The sequence below is a fragment of the Dendropsophus ebraccatus genome, chromosome 3 (assembly GCF_027789765.1).
Source record: "Dendropsophus ebraccatus isolate aDenEbr1 chromosome 3, aDenEbr1.pat, whole genome shotgun sequence".
Classification (NCBI taxonomy): domain Eukaryota; kingdom Metazoa; phylum Chordata; class Amphibia; order Anura; family Hylidae; genus Dendropsophus; species Dendropsophus ebraccatus.
Genome location: NC_091456.1, coordinates 76,092,328 through 76,110,209, shown reverse-complemented (window position 1 = coordinate 76,110,209; position 17,882 = coordinate 76,092,328). Strand labels below are relative to the sequence as shown.

The 17,882-nt window shown below is 38.8% G+C and overlaps 1 protein-coding gene across 5 annotated transcripts in view; it reads right to left on the bottom strand.

The window, feature by feature from the left end:
* ABCA1 (ATP binding cassette subfamily A member 1) overlaps nt 1–17,882 on the bottom strand; it is a 314,953-nt gene that overhangs the window by 23,632 nt on the left and 273,439 nt on the right. For all 5 annotated transcript variants that reach the window (XM_069962030.1, XM_069962027.1, XM_069962025.1 and 2 more), the window contains 15 exons: nt 14,557–14,640; nt 12,439–12,694; nt 11,728–11,867; nt 10,789–10,905; nt 9,575–9,772; nt 8,616–8,821; nt 7,688–7,864; nt 7,034–7,256; nt 6,680–6,901; nt 5,423–5,627; nt 4,226–4,339; nt 3,957–4,128; nt 3,632–3,763; nt 1,585–1,724; nt 173–310 (listed from right to left, as the gene is read on the bottom strand). In XM_069962030.1, the coding sequence (XP_069818131.1) occupies nt 173–310; nt 1,585–1,724; nt 3,632–3,763; nt 3,957–4,128; nt 4,226–4,339; nt 5,423–5,627; nt 6,680–6,901; nt 7,034–7,256; nt 7,688–7,864; nt 8,616–8,821; nt 9,575–9,772; nt 10,789–10,905; nt 11,728–11,867; nt 12,439–12,694; nt 14,557–14,640 (2,524 nt within the window). The remainder of the gene's footprint in view (nt 1–172; nt 311–1,584; nt 1,725–3,631; nt 3,764–3,956; nt 4,129–4,225; nt 4,340–5,422; nt 5,628–6,679; nt 6,902–7,033; nt 7,257–7,687; nt 7,865–8,615; nt 8,822–9,574; nt 9,773–10,788; nt 10,906–11,727; nt 11,868–12,438; nt 12,695–14,556; nt 14,641–17,882) is intronic.

The following is a 17,882-nucleotide window of genomic DNA, read 5'->3' as shown; positions in this document are numbered from 1 at the left end:
AAAAACCAAACACAAGAAAAAAAAATCACCACAATTCCTACACATTACAACAAATACAAATTAGAAGTTTGACATTTTCCATCTAAGATGTTTGTTTGCAAAGAATAAATTACCATTCTTCTTAAAAGTTTTTAAGCTTACTAAAAAAACTCATAGCATATTTTATATTTACCTTGTCTATATTTAAGTAGCAGCTCCCAAATGCCTCTCCTTGAATATGGGTCAACCCCAGCTGTGGGCTCATCAAGAATGACAACCTTTGATCCGCCAACAAAAGCCAAGGCTACAGAAAGCTTTCTCTGCATACCACCTATAATGCAAAAGTCATACATTACCAGAGAGTATACAACAAAGTCCTGGAGTCTCGATGCTTCATTCAATAAATAATACAGATGCTGGTAACATTTAAGACAACAAGTCTTGGCCAATAATCCTTTTGTGTAATAGGTCATGTTTTATATCAGACGTGTCAAACTCAGGCCCTCCAGCTGTTTTTAAACTACAATTCCCATCAAGCCTGGACAGCCAAAGCTCACTATTGTTGTAGGGAGTTTAGGTCATGCTTCAAATGAACGGTCTCCCATATGGGCCACCCACTACTCCCCGCTTGATGTTAGCACGTGTAATAATACAGACAGCAAGTGGGGAACAAGGAGCAAGCGAGCGCTGCCCTGACAGATCGTTGCTCGCTTGCTCTGAAATATCAGCCAATGTAATACGGCCCTTAGAATTGAGGACCACCAATCACATTAATCCCTTTTTGATCCATTTACACAGTAGCTGAACAGTATTATGTACCTGTCACAGACTAACTGCTAGGTTAGGATCTAACTCAGATCCAGGCCATTTAACATCTTAGATGCCGTGATCAATCCTTTAACATCTAAAGCGTTTATAAGTATACCATGGGAATAAAGAAATAGGTAATACTTCAGAAGCTCATGTTCTCAAACTAATACATGGCAACAGAAAAGAAAAGAAACGTATAATGGCTTGAACTCCTCATGAATTAAAACCCAGTTCTAGAGATGAGCGAACCTGGAGCATGCTCGAGTCGATCCGAACCCGAACTTTCGGCATTTGATTAGCGGTGGCTGCTGAAGTTGGATAAAGCTCTAAGTCTATCTGGAAAACATGGATATAGTCATTGGCTGTATCCATGTTTTCCAGACAAACTTAGAGCTTTATCCAAGTTCAGCAGCCCCCGCTAATCAAATACCAAACGTTCTGGTTCGGACCGACTCGAACCTGAACCCGGTTCGCTCATCTCTACCCAGTTCTTTACTATAATGCATTCAAAGTACGACAACCAAGGAGTAGATGAATTAAAACAGGTTTCAGTAACAATTATTTGTTAAAGAAGCAAGCCCTCACTCGTGGTGCCATGTAAACATATTTCAACAATTCAACAACAACAAAAAAAACTCAGGTATAAAAAGGTACCCTTTTTTTTTATTTTTTTTTTAAATGAACACAGTTTTTGTTGGTCACAAGATGCCCCAACATTTTTCTAATAGACCCTATAATGAAGTCACTTCTTCAGTCATACAATTTTCATAGAAAATCTAGATAACTGTGCATTACCTGACAGCTGACTTGTCTTGGATTTTTTCTTATTGGGGAGGCCAACATCATTTATCATCTGTTCCATCTCTGCTTTTACCTTCTCCTCCGAAAGCCCTTTCAGTCGTGCATAAAACCAGATGTGTTCTTCTACAGTGAGCCTGGAGGGAAATCGTAGAGAGGCACAGATGAGGAAGCATATCTGCATGCCTCAGTAAAGCTCCACAGACAGTTTTGCACGGTAAAAAAAAATTAACTATACCCTTTGAATTTCAATTCACTAATGAAGAAACTATATTTCTACAAACTCTGGACAGTGTTTTATTTCCCATTTCTTTTATTAAACTAGCACATTGTAATTACTCATATTAAGCAGTCTGGATGTATTTGCATGAATGCTTGTTGAAAAGTAGTCTACAAGATTATTAAAGTTATTATGGGGATCCTCAACATTTATATGGAGAACATCCATATATTATGCAACATTATTAGGTCTCCTCACAGTAGTGTTATTTCAGGCTATGTTGCCTAAATGACTTTTTTAGGCCAAATAACATTTGATAATGATGGTAATAAATAATAATAATAACCGACAGCTGTCACAGTAAAACCACGGCCATTATTTTTAAAAACGGACACTATTTTGCATAAAAAGACGTTGTGGGAACACAGCCTAAGGGTATATCCAATGTACTGCGTTCATTGCCTCATATCTGACATGAGCCAGTATGCAAGAACTCTAAATAAACATATTATCAGAAACTGCAAAAGTTATAAACTAATATAGATAAACCTAGAGCTTTTTCCGCTGATTCATCACGTTCTGTACAAATTCACCTTAAAAGAGGCCAAGCAAGTGATCAGCTATGGAGACGTTAAAAAAAATGCAGGTATTTAATGCACATTTTTGTTTCAAGCTTTTCAGTCTCCATTAGACATGATTTAACAGGATGAGTAAGTATAAGCTGCATTCTTTAGATATCTATAATGGTAACTAAAATGCTTTATGACTGTTACAGTAAAGTTACAGTGTAGTATTAGTAAATGAGTAAAATAGAAAATTAAATATGGAAAAGTGTTGTGTGTGTATATATATATATATAGGATTTGAATTCAAACTTAAAATTGTATCACATATTTGTTTAAAGGGTACCTGTCACACCGGGTGCTTCCGGATTAGCGGTTTAATTCACTGCTAATATGGAAGTTTCTCCGAGCAAACATAGTTGTAATCCGTTGATAATGTGCACAACCCCAATTAGATCTAATGGGGTTGCGCACATTATCAACTGATTGCATCTCCATTACAGATGAGAGAACCTCGAGCATGCTCGAGTCCATCCGAACCCGATTGTTCAGCATTTGATTAGCGGTGGCTGCTGAAGTTGGATAAAGGCTAAGGCTATGTGGCAATCATGGATATAGTCACTGGCTGTATCCATGTTTTCCATCCAACTTCAGCAGCCACCGCTAATCAAATGCCGAACGATCAGGTTCGGATGAACTCGAGCATGTTCGAGGTTTGCTCATCTCTAGTCTCCATATGCATGGAGACCTGAACTTCCTGATTAGTGGATTTCACTGCTAATCCAGAAGCGCCCAACGTGACCGTTACAATCAAACAGACAACTTCACTAACATGCCATAGGATTACTGCAGGCATGTCCAAAGTCCGGCCGGAGGGCCATTTGCGGCCCACGTTCCGAACTTTTACGGCCCCCCCAGGTATCCAGCTTGCTATTATCTGCCTGTGTTATAAAGCATATAGCATGTAGCATGTAAAATGGTCGGCCCTCGCACATGTTCACTTCATCAAATTTGGCACTCTTCGAAAAAAGTTTGGACATGCCTGGATTACTGCATGAGAGAAGTAAAATAATACACTGACAATGGTGGTACCCGATACTGGTACTTGTAAGTTAAGATTTACAAGGTGAATGTGCAGTACCAGTGATAGAGTTCCTGTTTAGAAAAGATTTTACTTTGAAAACTTAACTTTTTCCAGGCTTATAGAAGGCTTAACAGATCCACATGGATTTATTGTGTTAATCTATTTGATCGTACTTACATGTCAAAAAGGACATTATGTTGAGGACAAACTCCCAAATTTTGTCTGATAGAGTTAAGCTCGGAGCGGATGTCTTTTCCCATGATGTAGGCAGTTCCAGAGGTTGGTGGGAACAAGCCTGTTAATATAGACCTTTAAGAAAGGAATACAAATTGTATTTTATCTGAGACTTATTGTATATGTATAGTACTAAAGGCAAAAACCATAACTACAGTATTTATATAACAAATAGTTGTTTATTTTAAGATATCTAGAAAATGGCCAACGGCAGGGATGTTTTTTAAAATCATGATATTTTTATAATAGGACATATAAAGTTTCTTACATAGTTGTTGTTTTTCCAGCTCCGTTATGTCCCAGAAATGAAGTGATCTGTCCTTCATAGAAGCTCAGTGACAAACCATCCACTGCCACCTTCTTACCATTTCGGTAAATTTTTACTAGATTCTGAATAGAGACTCCTAGCGGAAGATGGTTAGGTTCTGCCTCCATGCACACTAAAGGAAGAAGTACCAAATTAAAGAAGCCCTTTAAATGGAAGACATTATATTGTAGACTGTTAATTGGCTCAGAATCACAAAGTCAACCATTTACCTTCAGACGATTCCCTCTGTAAAGAACTGGGGTGATGTATTAGTCTTGGTTCCCTTCCACACCAATATGACTTTGTAAATGGAAAATACCAAGGCCTAGGAATTCCATACTGGCCTGAAATGTAGATAAATAATCACATTTTTTTTTTTTACGAATCCTTGAGTAAGTGAACTGCTCTTTACTGTTAATGGGTTTTCTGAGATCTTTACAAAAATGAGTATAGGCTGGAACAAACATAAAACACCTCTTTACTCAACCCTAAAGTCCTCACCTCTCCACTGATGCCCATGCCCCCCACTGAGCTTGGTGCAATGATGTCATGTACATTGTTTTAGTGACAGTAAAGCTCATGACTGGCCTCAGCAGTCTCTTCCTGCAGACTGCAGTAAACCTGGCAAAGGACAACTCAGTGGTAGCAATGCTGAAATGGCTGACAATTTAGGGGTGAGTAAAATTTATGTTTTCTTCTTTTTCAGGCTCTTTTTCAAGCATGTAAAGATTAGGGCTATGTTCACACAACGTCAAAAATAGAGAAAAGGTGGACAATTTTTATATAAAAAAAACAAAACGGCCTTTATTGCCGCGATTTATCTGACTGCAATGGCAATGCACTGAAGTCAATGGGAAGACGGACGTCCAATGCACACAATGTATTGAATAACAGACGTTTTTACCGTGGACGTCAAAATAATGAACATGATCATTATTTTCGGACGTCTTTTGCAAACAGCGGACTTTTTTTATTAGTTGTTTACACGGTTTTTCTTTTGTCACCATTCTTTCTCCGTTTTTACTATTAAAATAAATGGACTTTTCAATTAAGCCGCATCCAAAGGCCAATTAGTAATCCCAAACTAGAATAATGGATGAACAGCCATTATTGCATCATTGTTGTATTTTGCTTTTATTTCACTGTGTGTAAACGTAGCCTTAGAGTCAAGTATTCTCAAAGAGAGTGGTGACATTCCTGACTGGCTCAATTAATTCAAATCACTGGCTAAAATATAGAAAGTGCTGGAATAACAAATCCTATTGTATTATATATCAGTACCAACAACTGCAGAAAACAAGGCGTCATACAGCATTTGATCAACTATTTATTAAACCTCTAAGTTAATTTGCTGAATCTAACTATAGGAAATCTCTGTTCTTCTGGTGTATCTGGTTATAATGATTACGTTATGCAAAATAGATTACCTGGAAAAACAGCTTCGATATACCAAGTCATCACTCCATACAAAAGAGTATCAAATAGCATCATGAAGCCAGAGGTAGTAAGACTGTACCCATCTTCTTGTAGAGGGCTATCTAAGAGATTGCTCCACTGTACGCCAACTCCTTGCTCCTCAAAAAGTGCAAAAACTTCACAACCAAATCCAAATGCAACGGGTGACAAGAAGCTCTACAAGGAAAACATGGAGACAAGACTGTTTAAAATGGGATCAAAATTCTAAATCCTTGTCAGTTATCAATCGAAGATGGGTATTGCAATCTTATCTATTGTACTTAAACATGTAGGGCCTGTCAAGTTAGCATTTTGCAAATACACAATTAAGCAAACTTCCCTCCTCCTCCTCCTGATATGCCGCCCTTTCTCTCCCATTGTTGAAACCTCGTTGCCTAGTTCACCAACTGTATAGTGTAGATATATAGCAATATGGAGTATATACACTATATAATATATCTATATATGTATACCCTAGCTATATATACACACCAGCCAGACCATTGCTTTTAGAGGTCAGGGGTCAGTAACCTAGACAACAAGCTGTTAATGGGAGAGAAAGAAAGCAGAATATTAGGAGGAGGAGGCAATTTGCTAAATGAATGTATTTTTAAAAATGTTTAACTTGACGAGCCCTAAGAGACTAACTATATTACTTGAGATGGAAAATACCCCTTTAACACAAACAGTATACATGTAGCAAATGTACCTGAATTTTCCAAACATATGCTTATCAGGTATTTAAAATCGAGATTTTTATCGAGAAAAAGCGCCTGTCTATTAATAATGGCGGAAAAAAATAATGATCGTCATTTGCAGCCGTCATTATCAATAGACAACACCTTTTACTATTAAAGGGCGGCCCGTTGCAGTAGCGAGAACATGAATTTTTATTAAGAATTAGAGATGAGCGAACCTCGAGCATGCTCGAGTCAATCCGAACTTTCGGCATTTGATTAGCGGTGGCTGCTGAAGTTGGATAAAGCCCTAAGGCTATGTGGAAATCATAGATATAGTCATTGGCTGTATCCATGTTTTCCAGACAACCTTAGAGCTTTATCCAAGTTCAGCAGCCTCAGCTAATCAAATACCGAACGTTCGGGTTCAGATTGACTCGAACCCGAACACGGTTCGCTCATCTCTATTAAGAATCTTTTTTTTTTTTTTAGAGTGTAGAAAAATAAAACACTTTAGGTCTATAAAGAATTAGAAGAAAAAAATAAACTTACAGCAAATATCTTGAGACTGAAGCCCACATAGTCTTGCCAGGCAACACAAAGTACATAGGGTAGGTAAAGGGTAAAATAAATGATGCCGCCGCAGGCTGCTGCTAAATTGGCCCGAGAGAAAATGGTGCTTATCAGGAAACACTGGGAGATGGTCACCACTCCAAAGACAGATAAGAAGACAAATACCACACTTGGATCACTGTATGGCAAAAGGTTTCCAGTCTGAAAATGAGAAACAAAGGTTTAACATGGCAGATAACTCCGAAACAAGGTCATATTGCATAACTTCATAATTATGAGTAAATTAATGCACATGGGCGATATTAGGAGTAAAAAAAATTATATATGTTTTACCTTAAGAATCAACACTAGCAGACCAGCACTCATTAAAAGTGGGATGAGGCTGCTAATAAACCAACTCAACCACAGAATGCCATTGTCCAGTCCCATGATCCTCATGGTCTCTTTTAGACGAGCCTCTTTTTCATAGACAATTCCTTTAATGATTACAGCAACAGAATAGATCCAAGCTAGCGTCATAAACAAGGGCAGGGATCGACTCATGACACGTAGAAATCTGAATAAAAAAAAAAAAATATATGGTAGAATTGATGAGGCTAAGGTTAGTAGCACAGAGAAAACAGAACTCTGTATTGATCAACAAAATGTATAAAAACATTTAATAGAAACAATAAATGTGAAAGTAATTGTTTGCAAATGCCACAGACAATTTCAGACACATTCTGTTTCATTTAATATCCACCAGCCCCTGTGGGAAAGAACTAACACAATGCTGGTGCTTGCTTACGAACAAAAGGAAGGCTACAGCCCAATAGCAAACGCTATACCCCAGAAACACAACTTTTGCTATATAAAACTTCTGTGCAGTCTTTTAGTGAGCCTGTTACCATGTATTTATCTTATACTTTCAAATAAACGGTCTATAGATTGGTTTGCAGCACAATGTATTATTTTTTTATTATGCCAGGAAGATCTAGATATACTTACATGTCATCTACATAACAAGGATAGGGCATCTGCTGAACATATACTCCAGTCCTCTTCTCGGTGCCAGTCTGTATTCGAATAATTGCCTGTTCAACAACATCTTGTAGATAAGCAAATCCACCCCAGATATAGCGCATGTCTTCAAATGGATCAGCACGAGGACCAGGATCCCAGTAACTATACAGAAGTAAGTAGATGCAGGATTCAACTTGCAACTTAAATAAAACAGCATCCTATAGTACCCAAAGGAAATATTTAAGAAATAAAATGTGGGGTTCCATGTAATATATTGTATTCTTTTTTTTTTTTTTCTGCTCAGTACCCAGTGTAAGGAACAATTAGGTTCATGTCGCATTGAGAGCAACAGTGAGTACCCCATTGAAAGTCTATAGACTGAAAAGATGTCCACAAAACATGAACCTGAGCTTTCCCCACCTTCAGATGTTAGTGGTGGTCTTAGTACTAATTATTAGAATATACATGCCAAAAGTAATGCTTCATATACCTAGTGAACTAAATGTGTTAGAAAAAAAAATAAAAATAGATGAGGTGATCCAAAAAAACATAAGCAAGGAAATAGCACAAGTCAGTAAAATTTTTGGCTAGTTGTGTTGTGCCAGTGCATTAAACAATGAACTCTACGAGTCTGGGTTATTTCAAGTAACTGCCAGGGAAAATACCCTATGATATGGGGCCAGAGACAACAATCTACAAGTACAAGTGGCCGGCTTTAGTCTTTGAACACCCACGCTACTTTTTCTGAGCATAAAAAACAACAGCACAAATTCCTTTCAAGGTCAAAGTTGTTCTTTTGTATCTATTTGCTATAAACGTCCTTGTAAATGAAACAAAGAAAACACTGATAGGGTGAACTCTGGACTTGTAGATGGGGCGGTATACAAAAATAGAGATAGACAACACAACTCACCCGTCCTTAATCTTGTTGGTTCTCTCCACATTATCAATGTCCATTCGAATTTTATACTTTATGTGATGAGGTAATACAGTATCATCTTCTGGCAAGTCCACGAAGACTACTCCTGCCCAGAACTTTCTTTCATGTAGAAGCTCCATGGACTTATCAATCAGAATTTCTTCATTGTCCACTGGTTCTATCTTGTCCAGATTGACACACTGGAAATAAGTAAAGATATGTGTAGCAGTTCAGACAGTAAAGATTGTTTTCTTGACAGAGATCTCTCCCAGATAAACAAAAAAAACTTGGTGGGATGTTACACACTATTTTAACAAATGGTATGCTAAGCACATCTTTTTTCTATAGCAGTTTTACAATTCTATCTATAGTAACCACGTCTTAGCATTTGCTGCTTCACTTTTTTGTTTTAGATATTGCTCCTGTCCTCCCCATACACAGGAGAATTTGGGGTGGCCGAACATTCACGTGTTCTCTATGAGGAAGGTTTAGCTGAGCCCGACAGCTCTTGTGGTGGCTTATCTCTCTGAGAAAAAAAGGGTCAGGTAATAAAATCCTATCACGCTTTACCCCTTTCATCTGTCTAAAACTGGAAAACAGATTAACATATAACATAGTTCACAAGAAAACAAGTCAGTTTGTCCTCTGTGCGTACACAACGTTTTTTATAGCATTCTCTTCTTCTATTTTTCTGATGAAAACCAGTGACGTAGTGCATCTAAAAGATGTGAACACGGCCTAAAGGAGGCCAAGAGGAAATCATTTGTGCAACATAACTTGGTGTAGTTTTGGACTGAGATTGTGCAGCTAGTTTTACAATAAGGATAAAGAAATATACAGATGCTTTGTGTGGCTGATAAAGAACCTATTATTACTGAATTATAAACTAGGCGAAGAAAGATAAACCAACTGAACAACATTGACTCTATTTTCAGAAGGACTCTGCAACTCACCTCCATGAAGCGAGACATGGTCATCACGACACGGTCCGTCTCATTGAGCGCATCTCTCCAGGTATACAAGGGTTTACCCTCAGCCTGTTCTTCTTCTAATTCTTTAGCCAAGAACCTTGCAATGTCTTCTGATGTCCACCCTGTTGAATTTAGTTGGCGGTCCAGGAAATGTTTGCTGCCCTTATTGGTCAGCAGAGTCTGCAAAAGGATTGTTAAAATACATGCATTGATTAAACTTGAAAAAAAAACAGAACCAAGGATCTGCTTCATTTTTTGCAGACACATGAGACATATTCTAATTAAAATATACTCATTATAACGGAGTTTTGAAATTGGATTTACCGTACTACATACAAAAGAAGTTTGTAGTTTATCAATGTGGGAAACTAGCGGGGATGAAAATATAGGGAAGAGTGTATTACTTTATTCAGATTATGTACTGCTAAGATACAACTTCTCAAACGCTATATGGTAAAGAGAAAGACACAAACTGTACCATGCTGGGGTGTGTAAAGAGGGACTGCAGGTTGTTTTTCTCTAATTTGTTACCTATAAGGATGTGAACCAAACTCTTTATCATGCTACTTATTACAAATGCTTAACAATCAAGTCATCCAGAGGCTAAAATGTTCTGCCCAGGGTGGGGTTCTGTGTCACACAATGTGAGTACTATGCAGACATTGCCTGTGTTTGGAATGTGCTACATCACTTCAATATCATCTTGGTCACACGTGTTTATCACTTGCTCAACTACCATAGTGAGCAAGCAAATAAAACTACATGCGTGCTGGTCCTGAAGAATGCTGTTCCTAGATAATAGGGAACAGCTGTGAAAACTAAACCCATGGAGAAGGTTAAGAGAGCTTTCACATGAAGGCAATCCATCATGATGGGCAGTCCCCCTCTTGGAACTACCACTATGCGTTAGAATGGAGACGTTTTTCCGCTAATTTTCAGCTGTTTATTAGGCGATCAGCTGATTTTTTTTAATGTTGCATTTTGAAAAGCAAAGTTTCTGGTAACAAACCCTTTAAAGCACAGAGATGCGTCTCAATTTTTGTTAAGATGGATATCTTCAAAGGATCAATGGAAATGATTAGGTTTTTTTCTTTCCATAAAATATTAAAATGGCATTAGGGAAAACATATTTCTTAGATGAGGAAACTTCTATCACACTTCACAACCTGAGCATACATATTGCAGAATAAACTAACCCTAACAAGATCCATCTCTTTGCTGCCTTCCAGGAATGTTTTTATCTGTGGCCGAACTTCTTCCCACATTGCTCCAAGATCTCGAAACACTCCCAGCTCTTGGAAAGTTTTATTGACCTAAAAATTAAAGAAATGGTAAATATTGATAGCTTTGTAAAATGTATGAGCTTACAGAAAAAATTATCGATCTATTCTTTTGAATGGCCCTCTTCACACACCAGTAGGTGTAATGGGACCATGGTCACCAGGAAAGGGTCAGTGCATTATGGACGTCACATCCGTAGTGCTGTCCTTACCTGCAAGTCTATGGTTATGAACAGCCCTATGGACGTGTGAAAGTAGCCATATACACACACACACACACACACACACACACACACACACACAATTTTACATGTAGAAATGGATAAAATCACGTGTAACACAAATACACCATACATGAATGGTTATATTACTATGTCAATGTAGAGTTACAAATACACCATACATGAATGGTTATATTACTATGTCAATGTAGATGTAACACACCTTATAGGAAAAGTCCAGCCATCTCAAAAATCTCATAGGCAGCAGGGACGAACAGAAAATCAATCATTGCTTACCTCTAGCCGTGCCCGCTCAGGCGATTGATTGCACACTCAGCCAATCAGTGACTGCAGCGTTGCCCTGCCCCAGTGAGCGGGCAGTCTATCACTTGGTTCATACTGGAGGGGAGAGTTGGGAAAGTTTTCCATTCCCCCCCCCCCCCCTGCGGTATGAATAATTTTTTACATGGCCAAACTTTAACGAGGTATGATAAGCAAAGTAAGGGAATAAGGGAGCAAAAAACTAGTTGGCCGACATTGTAGTAAGCACATCATACACACAGTTCACAAATGGGGTACTTAGCCACCCATTGGATGAAATAAATTGACTTGGTTCTTTCAGTTTGATCCTTACCTCAGACATTAACATACGTGTGGCTGGTGTACTTGGCGTATACAGGATTTTTCCAACAAGTAAGGGCTTCAGTGCTCTCCAGATCATCCTGTACAGAGGGCTGGACTCCAGGGTCATCATCAATTCATTGCAATAAGGAGCTAATGGTACAGGCTTAGCATCAGTATTGTATAAACATCTGAACACCAATAATAATACAGATATTAAAAAGGCATATAAACCAAAACATTCTTTGTAAAGGTTTTCTAAAAATGTCAATTTACGTTATTCTTCAGTGTCTAGGGAAATGCTCACAACTGTTCCTACAAACAGCATAAGGGCATAGACAAAAATCACATAGAAAATTCCACACAAAATTCTGAGCAGAATCCGCTGGTTGGATTTTGGTGCCAATTTTGACGTGGCTTTCCAATGGCTTTCATCAAATGCCCAATAGATTTTAATGAGAACTCAAAGTCATGTCACTTTTTCCACAAATGCAATGCCCTTTTTGAAAACCCACCCCATGTTCCCCAATAAATTAAAAACCCAAAAACTCATGGGGTTTACCTTAGTGAGCTAGCCTAGTATGCTTACAGGTGTTTAAATAAAAACAGATGAGCTTTATTATAGTACACTTTATACAGAAAGTTTTTTCATGATTTCCTTTTCTCTCTTTATATACTCCAGTGCTATCCTCATACTGGCTACATAAGTGGAATGTACACATACTTGTAGAATTATCGTATGCAGCTGATGACTCTTCCTCCGTGCCATTCTCCCCTCCTTCATTTCCTCCAAAGAGTGCCTTATAGTTGTTATCCTCATACCAGTTTAAGGACTTGATCTTAAGACCCCCTCCCTCAGGATGACCACAAACAATTCGGGACACTGCTTGATACAAGGAGGTTGGTGAAGATGTAGAGTTCTCGCTGGTCAGGAACATAACCTCTTGCCTCATGTCTGACCAACTCTTCATACCAATAACCTGCGAATGTCAAAAAGAGCTTGCCATTAAGCCGTGTCCCAAAAACACAATCATAGTGAGATGAGTATAAATCAATGCTATAAATATAATTGCATTTTGGTGCCTCTGCATTTGTAATTCAGCATGTTCAACAGTGCAAAGCTTGTACATTACTATCAGTCACTGTTACACATAGTATTATTGTGTAGAGGGGAGAGTGGAAAAAGGATGGAATCATAAAAATGTATGTAAACTACGGGTACAACTGTATCAGACATTAGCAATTTTATTTCTTCCAGTAAGACAACAAAACACAAGTTGTGTGGGGGTCAGGTCAGAAAACACTTAGAAGAGGAGTATGACTCCAGACGCAAAGAGCACAGATTGTTCTGTACAATGGAAAGAAACGTCTGAAGTTCCCTCTAGAGCCTGAGAATGTCAGTGCCGCCCACACTAGGACAGCTGCCAACTATATTTTACTAAAGTTTCATTTAGCCACATCAGCAAGATGGGAACCGCATGCTCTGTTCATCATTTTTTATACTTCTTGCCCCAGACCTGGGGGCCGCCTAGTAAAGGGAGCAGCAGAAGAAGAATCACAGAAGACAAGTTTATACTGGTTTGTGGTTTAGGGCTGTTACCTAAGATGCTGTACATTACACATATATATGATTCACTGTTAAAATTGTAACAGAAAAAAATGGTTGGAATAGTAATCTTCATTCACATATATAAAGCCTAGCATTTATATGCCACAAAATCCAACCTGGCAGCCCTGTGTTTCTCATGCTGTGGATTCCTTTAATAGGTTTTCTTTTCATCCTTCCACTTGCTTTTTACTTCTATCTATGTAGTAAGTATTTGATCAGCTTTTTCTTTAATGTATTTTTTATTCATTTGTTGTGTTACGTTAGGTTATTGAAATAAATACTTAATATTAGAGTGTAAATGCTGTGGAAAAAGACTAAAAAACGTTATTCAATAAGAGCTAAATTGGTGATGGGGATAAACCACAGCTAAGAAATGTCCATCACTTATCATTGAAAGAAACATTAACGGGAATGCTCACTCATAAACACCATTTACTACACTGAGTTAAAAGGCACAATTCTGGCTGTCTGGAGACACCATTAGGGGGGAACCGAGGAACTTACTGCATTTGTACTTATTATGAACTCAATAAAACGTCTACCACTCATCTGGTTGTAGCTACAGGCAACAATTTTTTAAACTTTTTTTTATTTTTTATCAGTTAAATCTATGCAAGGAATGTAGTGCCTTATGTCAGAACGTCAGAGCTCCCAATACTATACAGAAAACGAAATCACAGAATGTTGTGCTGTGACTGACATTCACTTTAAAAAAAAGACACAACTCTGTTCTCCACATGATTATAAAAGTGCAATATAAAGCTTGGTGACTATTCCTCGTGTGTTAAATGTCCCAGAACTCTATGCTGACTTTCTTTGCAACAACAATCTTATCCAGTCAGAGAAAAGGAAAATCAATTCAGAGTAAAAGAAAAGCCATGATAAGCTAGCTTAATAGTTTTTAAGTGTTTGGTATTCCCATCTGGGACACTCATGGTATATGAAGAGGATATTCTATGAATATTCCATAGATGTGGAACCAGGAGCATTAGTGAGGCAACTGTGGGGGAATGGAGAAGTGTGTATAGTATATTATTTTTATACCACCCCCAGCTCTGGAGCTATTTTTTTCATCATTGCAACTCCATTTTACATTAAATTGGTAACAAGTAAAAAAAAAGAAAGAACTTTGTGTACCACAGGCCACAATAGTTGGTTTGGGCCTTTGGATAATGAATGCTACCACAGTCATGACATCTAACATCCCATACAAAATCAGTGCCCTATACTTACCTCTTTGGCAAGCTGTCCCATGCTGTGCAGCAGGTTTTCAGTAACCTCTCTCAGCAGCGGGAAAGACTTTGATGACATTTCTTTCTGTAATTACCAGAAGGAGAAAACACTGGTTACTTAAAAAACAGCCCATCATCTTCACCAAAATAAATGTCTACAATCACAAGCGATTATTATTCAGGAGAGCTTTTTTAGAAAACAAAGTAAGAAATGTATACCCACAAAGTCTTTTCCGCTATATACAATGAGGAAGATTTATCAAACTGGTGTAAAAGTAGAATTGTCTTAGTTGCCCCTAGCAACCAATCAGATTCTACCTTTTATTTTTTAAAGAAAGAGTGAAAAATGGAATCTGATTGGTTGCTAGGGGCAACTAAGACAATTCTATTTTACACTGGTTTGGTACATCTCCCCCAATATGTATAAAAATTTTATCTATGAAATACTATTTCCATCATGAAGATTTTTACCATAGTTTAAAGAGTTGATTTGACATCACCCATACATGTTAAGATCTACTTCTGTCTGATCACAAACGAGACTGCTTTTTTGCCTGCTTTCTCATAACTCCCTTAGGGCTTATTCCAACGTCCTGTATATTACGGATGCTAAGGATGGGGAGTGTTTTCCCACCCAGCATGATGTATCAATATCATCCAGGGGATGGGGAAACTGTTTGAATCTCTGTGGCACTGTAGTGACAGTCGTGCAGCTCATTACAGTGCTACAGAGATTCAAACAGTTTCCCAGCTCCTGGGATAATATTGATACATCACGCAGCTCCACTACAGGCCTTCCCTGTCCGTAGCATCCGTTAAATACGGGGCATGAAAATAAAGCCTAAAGCATGCATATTCAGACCGGCCAAGTGCACGTTTATTTCATTACAGTGATGAGGAAGATGATTAGTTGCTGCTAGAAACCACAGGTAGCACTTAACTTCTAGGGGAACAAAGGATTAGCACAATGACCTTTAACTCCATCCTTGTTTCCCTCAGCCAAGTAGAAGGGTACTATCGGCTCACCATGATTTGCATTTAAATGATGGCAGATCCCGAAATTGTTTGGTGTAGCTGACATTTATATAATATATAGACACTGCTAGGTCACCAAGGAGTGTACCAAAGTACTTTTGAGCTGTTTTTAGATTAAGATCAAAGTTACAGCAACATACAGTATATAGCTATGGGTAAATTGATGGTACATGGTGATAATGTTTTAAAGGGAACCTGTCACCCCCCGTGCCGGGGTGACAGGCTCCCGACCCCCCGTTAGAGCCCCCTATACTCACCTGATCCCGCCGGGTCCCGCTTCTGGAGGTGGTCGGGTGATGAAGATCTCAGCCGCTGCAGGCCGGCGTGCGCGCTGAGAGATAAGTCCAACACCCATAGAGAATGACAGGAGAGTCCAGCGATCCGTCATTCTCTATGAGCGTTGGACTCATCTCTCAGTGCGCGCGTCGGGCTGCAGCGGCTGAGATCTCCGTCACCCGACCACCTTCAGAAGCGGGACCCGGCGGGATCAGGTGAGTATAGGGGGCTCTAACGGGGGGTCGGGAGCCTGTCACCCCGGCACGGGGGGTGACAGGTTCCCTTTAAGTTTAAAAATTATTTTGGGCCGCATCCATATGCATCCTGAGCTGCATGCAACATCTGGCCACAGGTTGGATAACCCTGCTCTACACACACACTGCTTTTTCCCAACAATTTGTGTACCACGAATAAAAAACCGACACTCAAATTTGCAATTAGTGAGCAAAAGTGGCACAAACCCTCTATGTACTGCTTTTACACAACAAATAGTGTACCACAAAATAACTGGCACACTTAACTTGCGATGAAACAGATTTTAAACGGTCAGAATAGATGCAGAATGCTCTCTAAAGTGCTGCCTTAAAGGAGAAGTCCCACTAAACTAAAAAATGTCAGATACTAGCTGTAACTACACTTACCCGGATGAGCGATTGCCCGATCAGTCAGCCAATCAGAGACCCCCCCCCCCCCTCAATACCTGATATTTTCCAGTTTCATTAGACTTTCTTTTTAACTATAGATATTGAGCTTGTGTTGTCCTATCCCATTAATTTAGGGGATAGTTCTCTTCTTTTGTTCTCTGGATGGACCCTAACTTATCAGTTTCTTATCCTCTATCCTTAAGTATTTGTGAGTTGGGAGTACCGTTTTATTGCTGTAAAGGTCACACCAAATCACAAGCCAAGTGTGAAGCAAAGATTGCCTATTACGAGAACTGGCCTGTCTTGCCAGTTTTCATAAGAAGCATGACATTATTCAATAGCCATTACATCAGTTCAGGGAGAACAATGGCAGTCACTCACATTATTGACTAAAACAGAGCACAGCGACTTAATAGATTCTTGGAACTCCCCACACTGAACTCTGGGTAATGTGTAAAAGAATTCTACAGATCACAGTTCACACAAGTCAAAGCACACACTGTGACACAACCACAAGTTTACAACGTTTGCAAAGCAAATGGATGGTTCTGTGGGTCCTACCAAGGGTTTTCTTACACTGAATAGGAAGCTATGTACTTCTATCACTGGTCTAGTATTCCTTACATTCCAACCTCATTATATAGACTTTATATTATATCAAGGAGTGAAACTAGCAAGAAAAAAGTAAATCTATCAACAGTGAAAAGCCATATGGCTGTGAACTCTGGTTTAGGCCCCATAACTTTAGGTATTTAATAGATTTGTATATTATAAATTACCTTAAAAAGGTAATTCTATTCACAGTTGTGATGGGCAGGTGCTTTTTTTTCCAGAACACTTAAAGCATATAGCAGGTGTTAAGCAGACATCTGATCGTAGCCAGAACCAGAATCCTTGTGTCTTCTATTTGGATTAAAATGGGGTCATCTAAGAAAAATAAAAGAGATCACAATGCTGAAGCCAGATCTTAAAGAGCATGGCCTAGTCCTGGTGCACTTACTCTGGGCCATGCTGTTTGAGAGCTTGCTTTAGTGTTGTGATGTCTTTAAAAATGGTCATCTATGAAAAATAAAAGAAGACACAAGGCTTCTGGCTATGCAGCCTTCTGCGAGTTATGGGTCTACACGTTTGTAAGAAGTCTGCACCCTCCTACTGTTCTTATGATTACGTTTGTGGAGTTTAGAAGAACTATGGTATGTTGGTGCTATATATCCACTGTGATGCACAGTGTGGGACTTAATATTGTGAAGCAGACATCTGCTATGTGAGGATCACAACTGAGTTTAGCAGAGTAAATGCCCCTGCTTGACACATTCAGCCCTCAATTATCTCTGTAATAAGTGCGGCTTTATCTGAAACCTTTATTTACTAC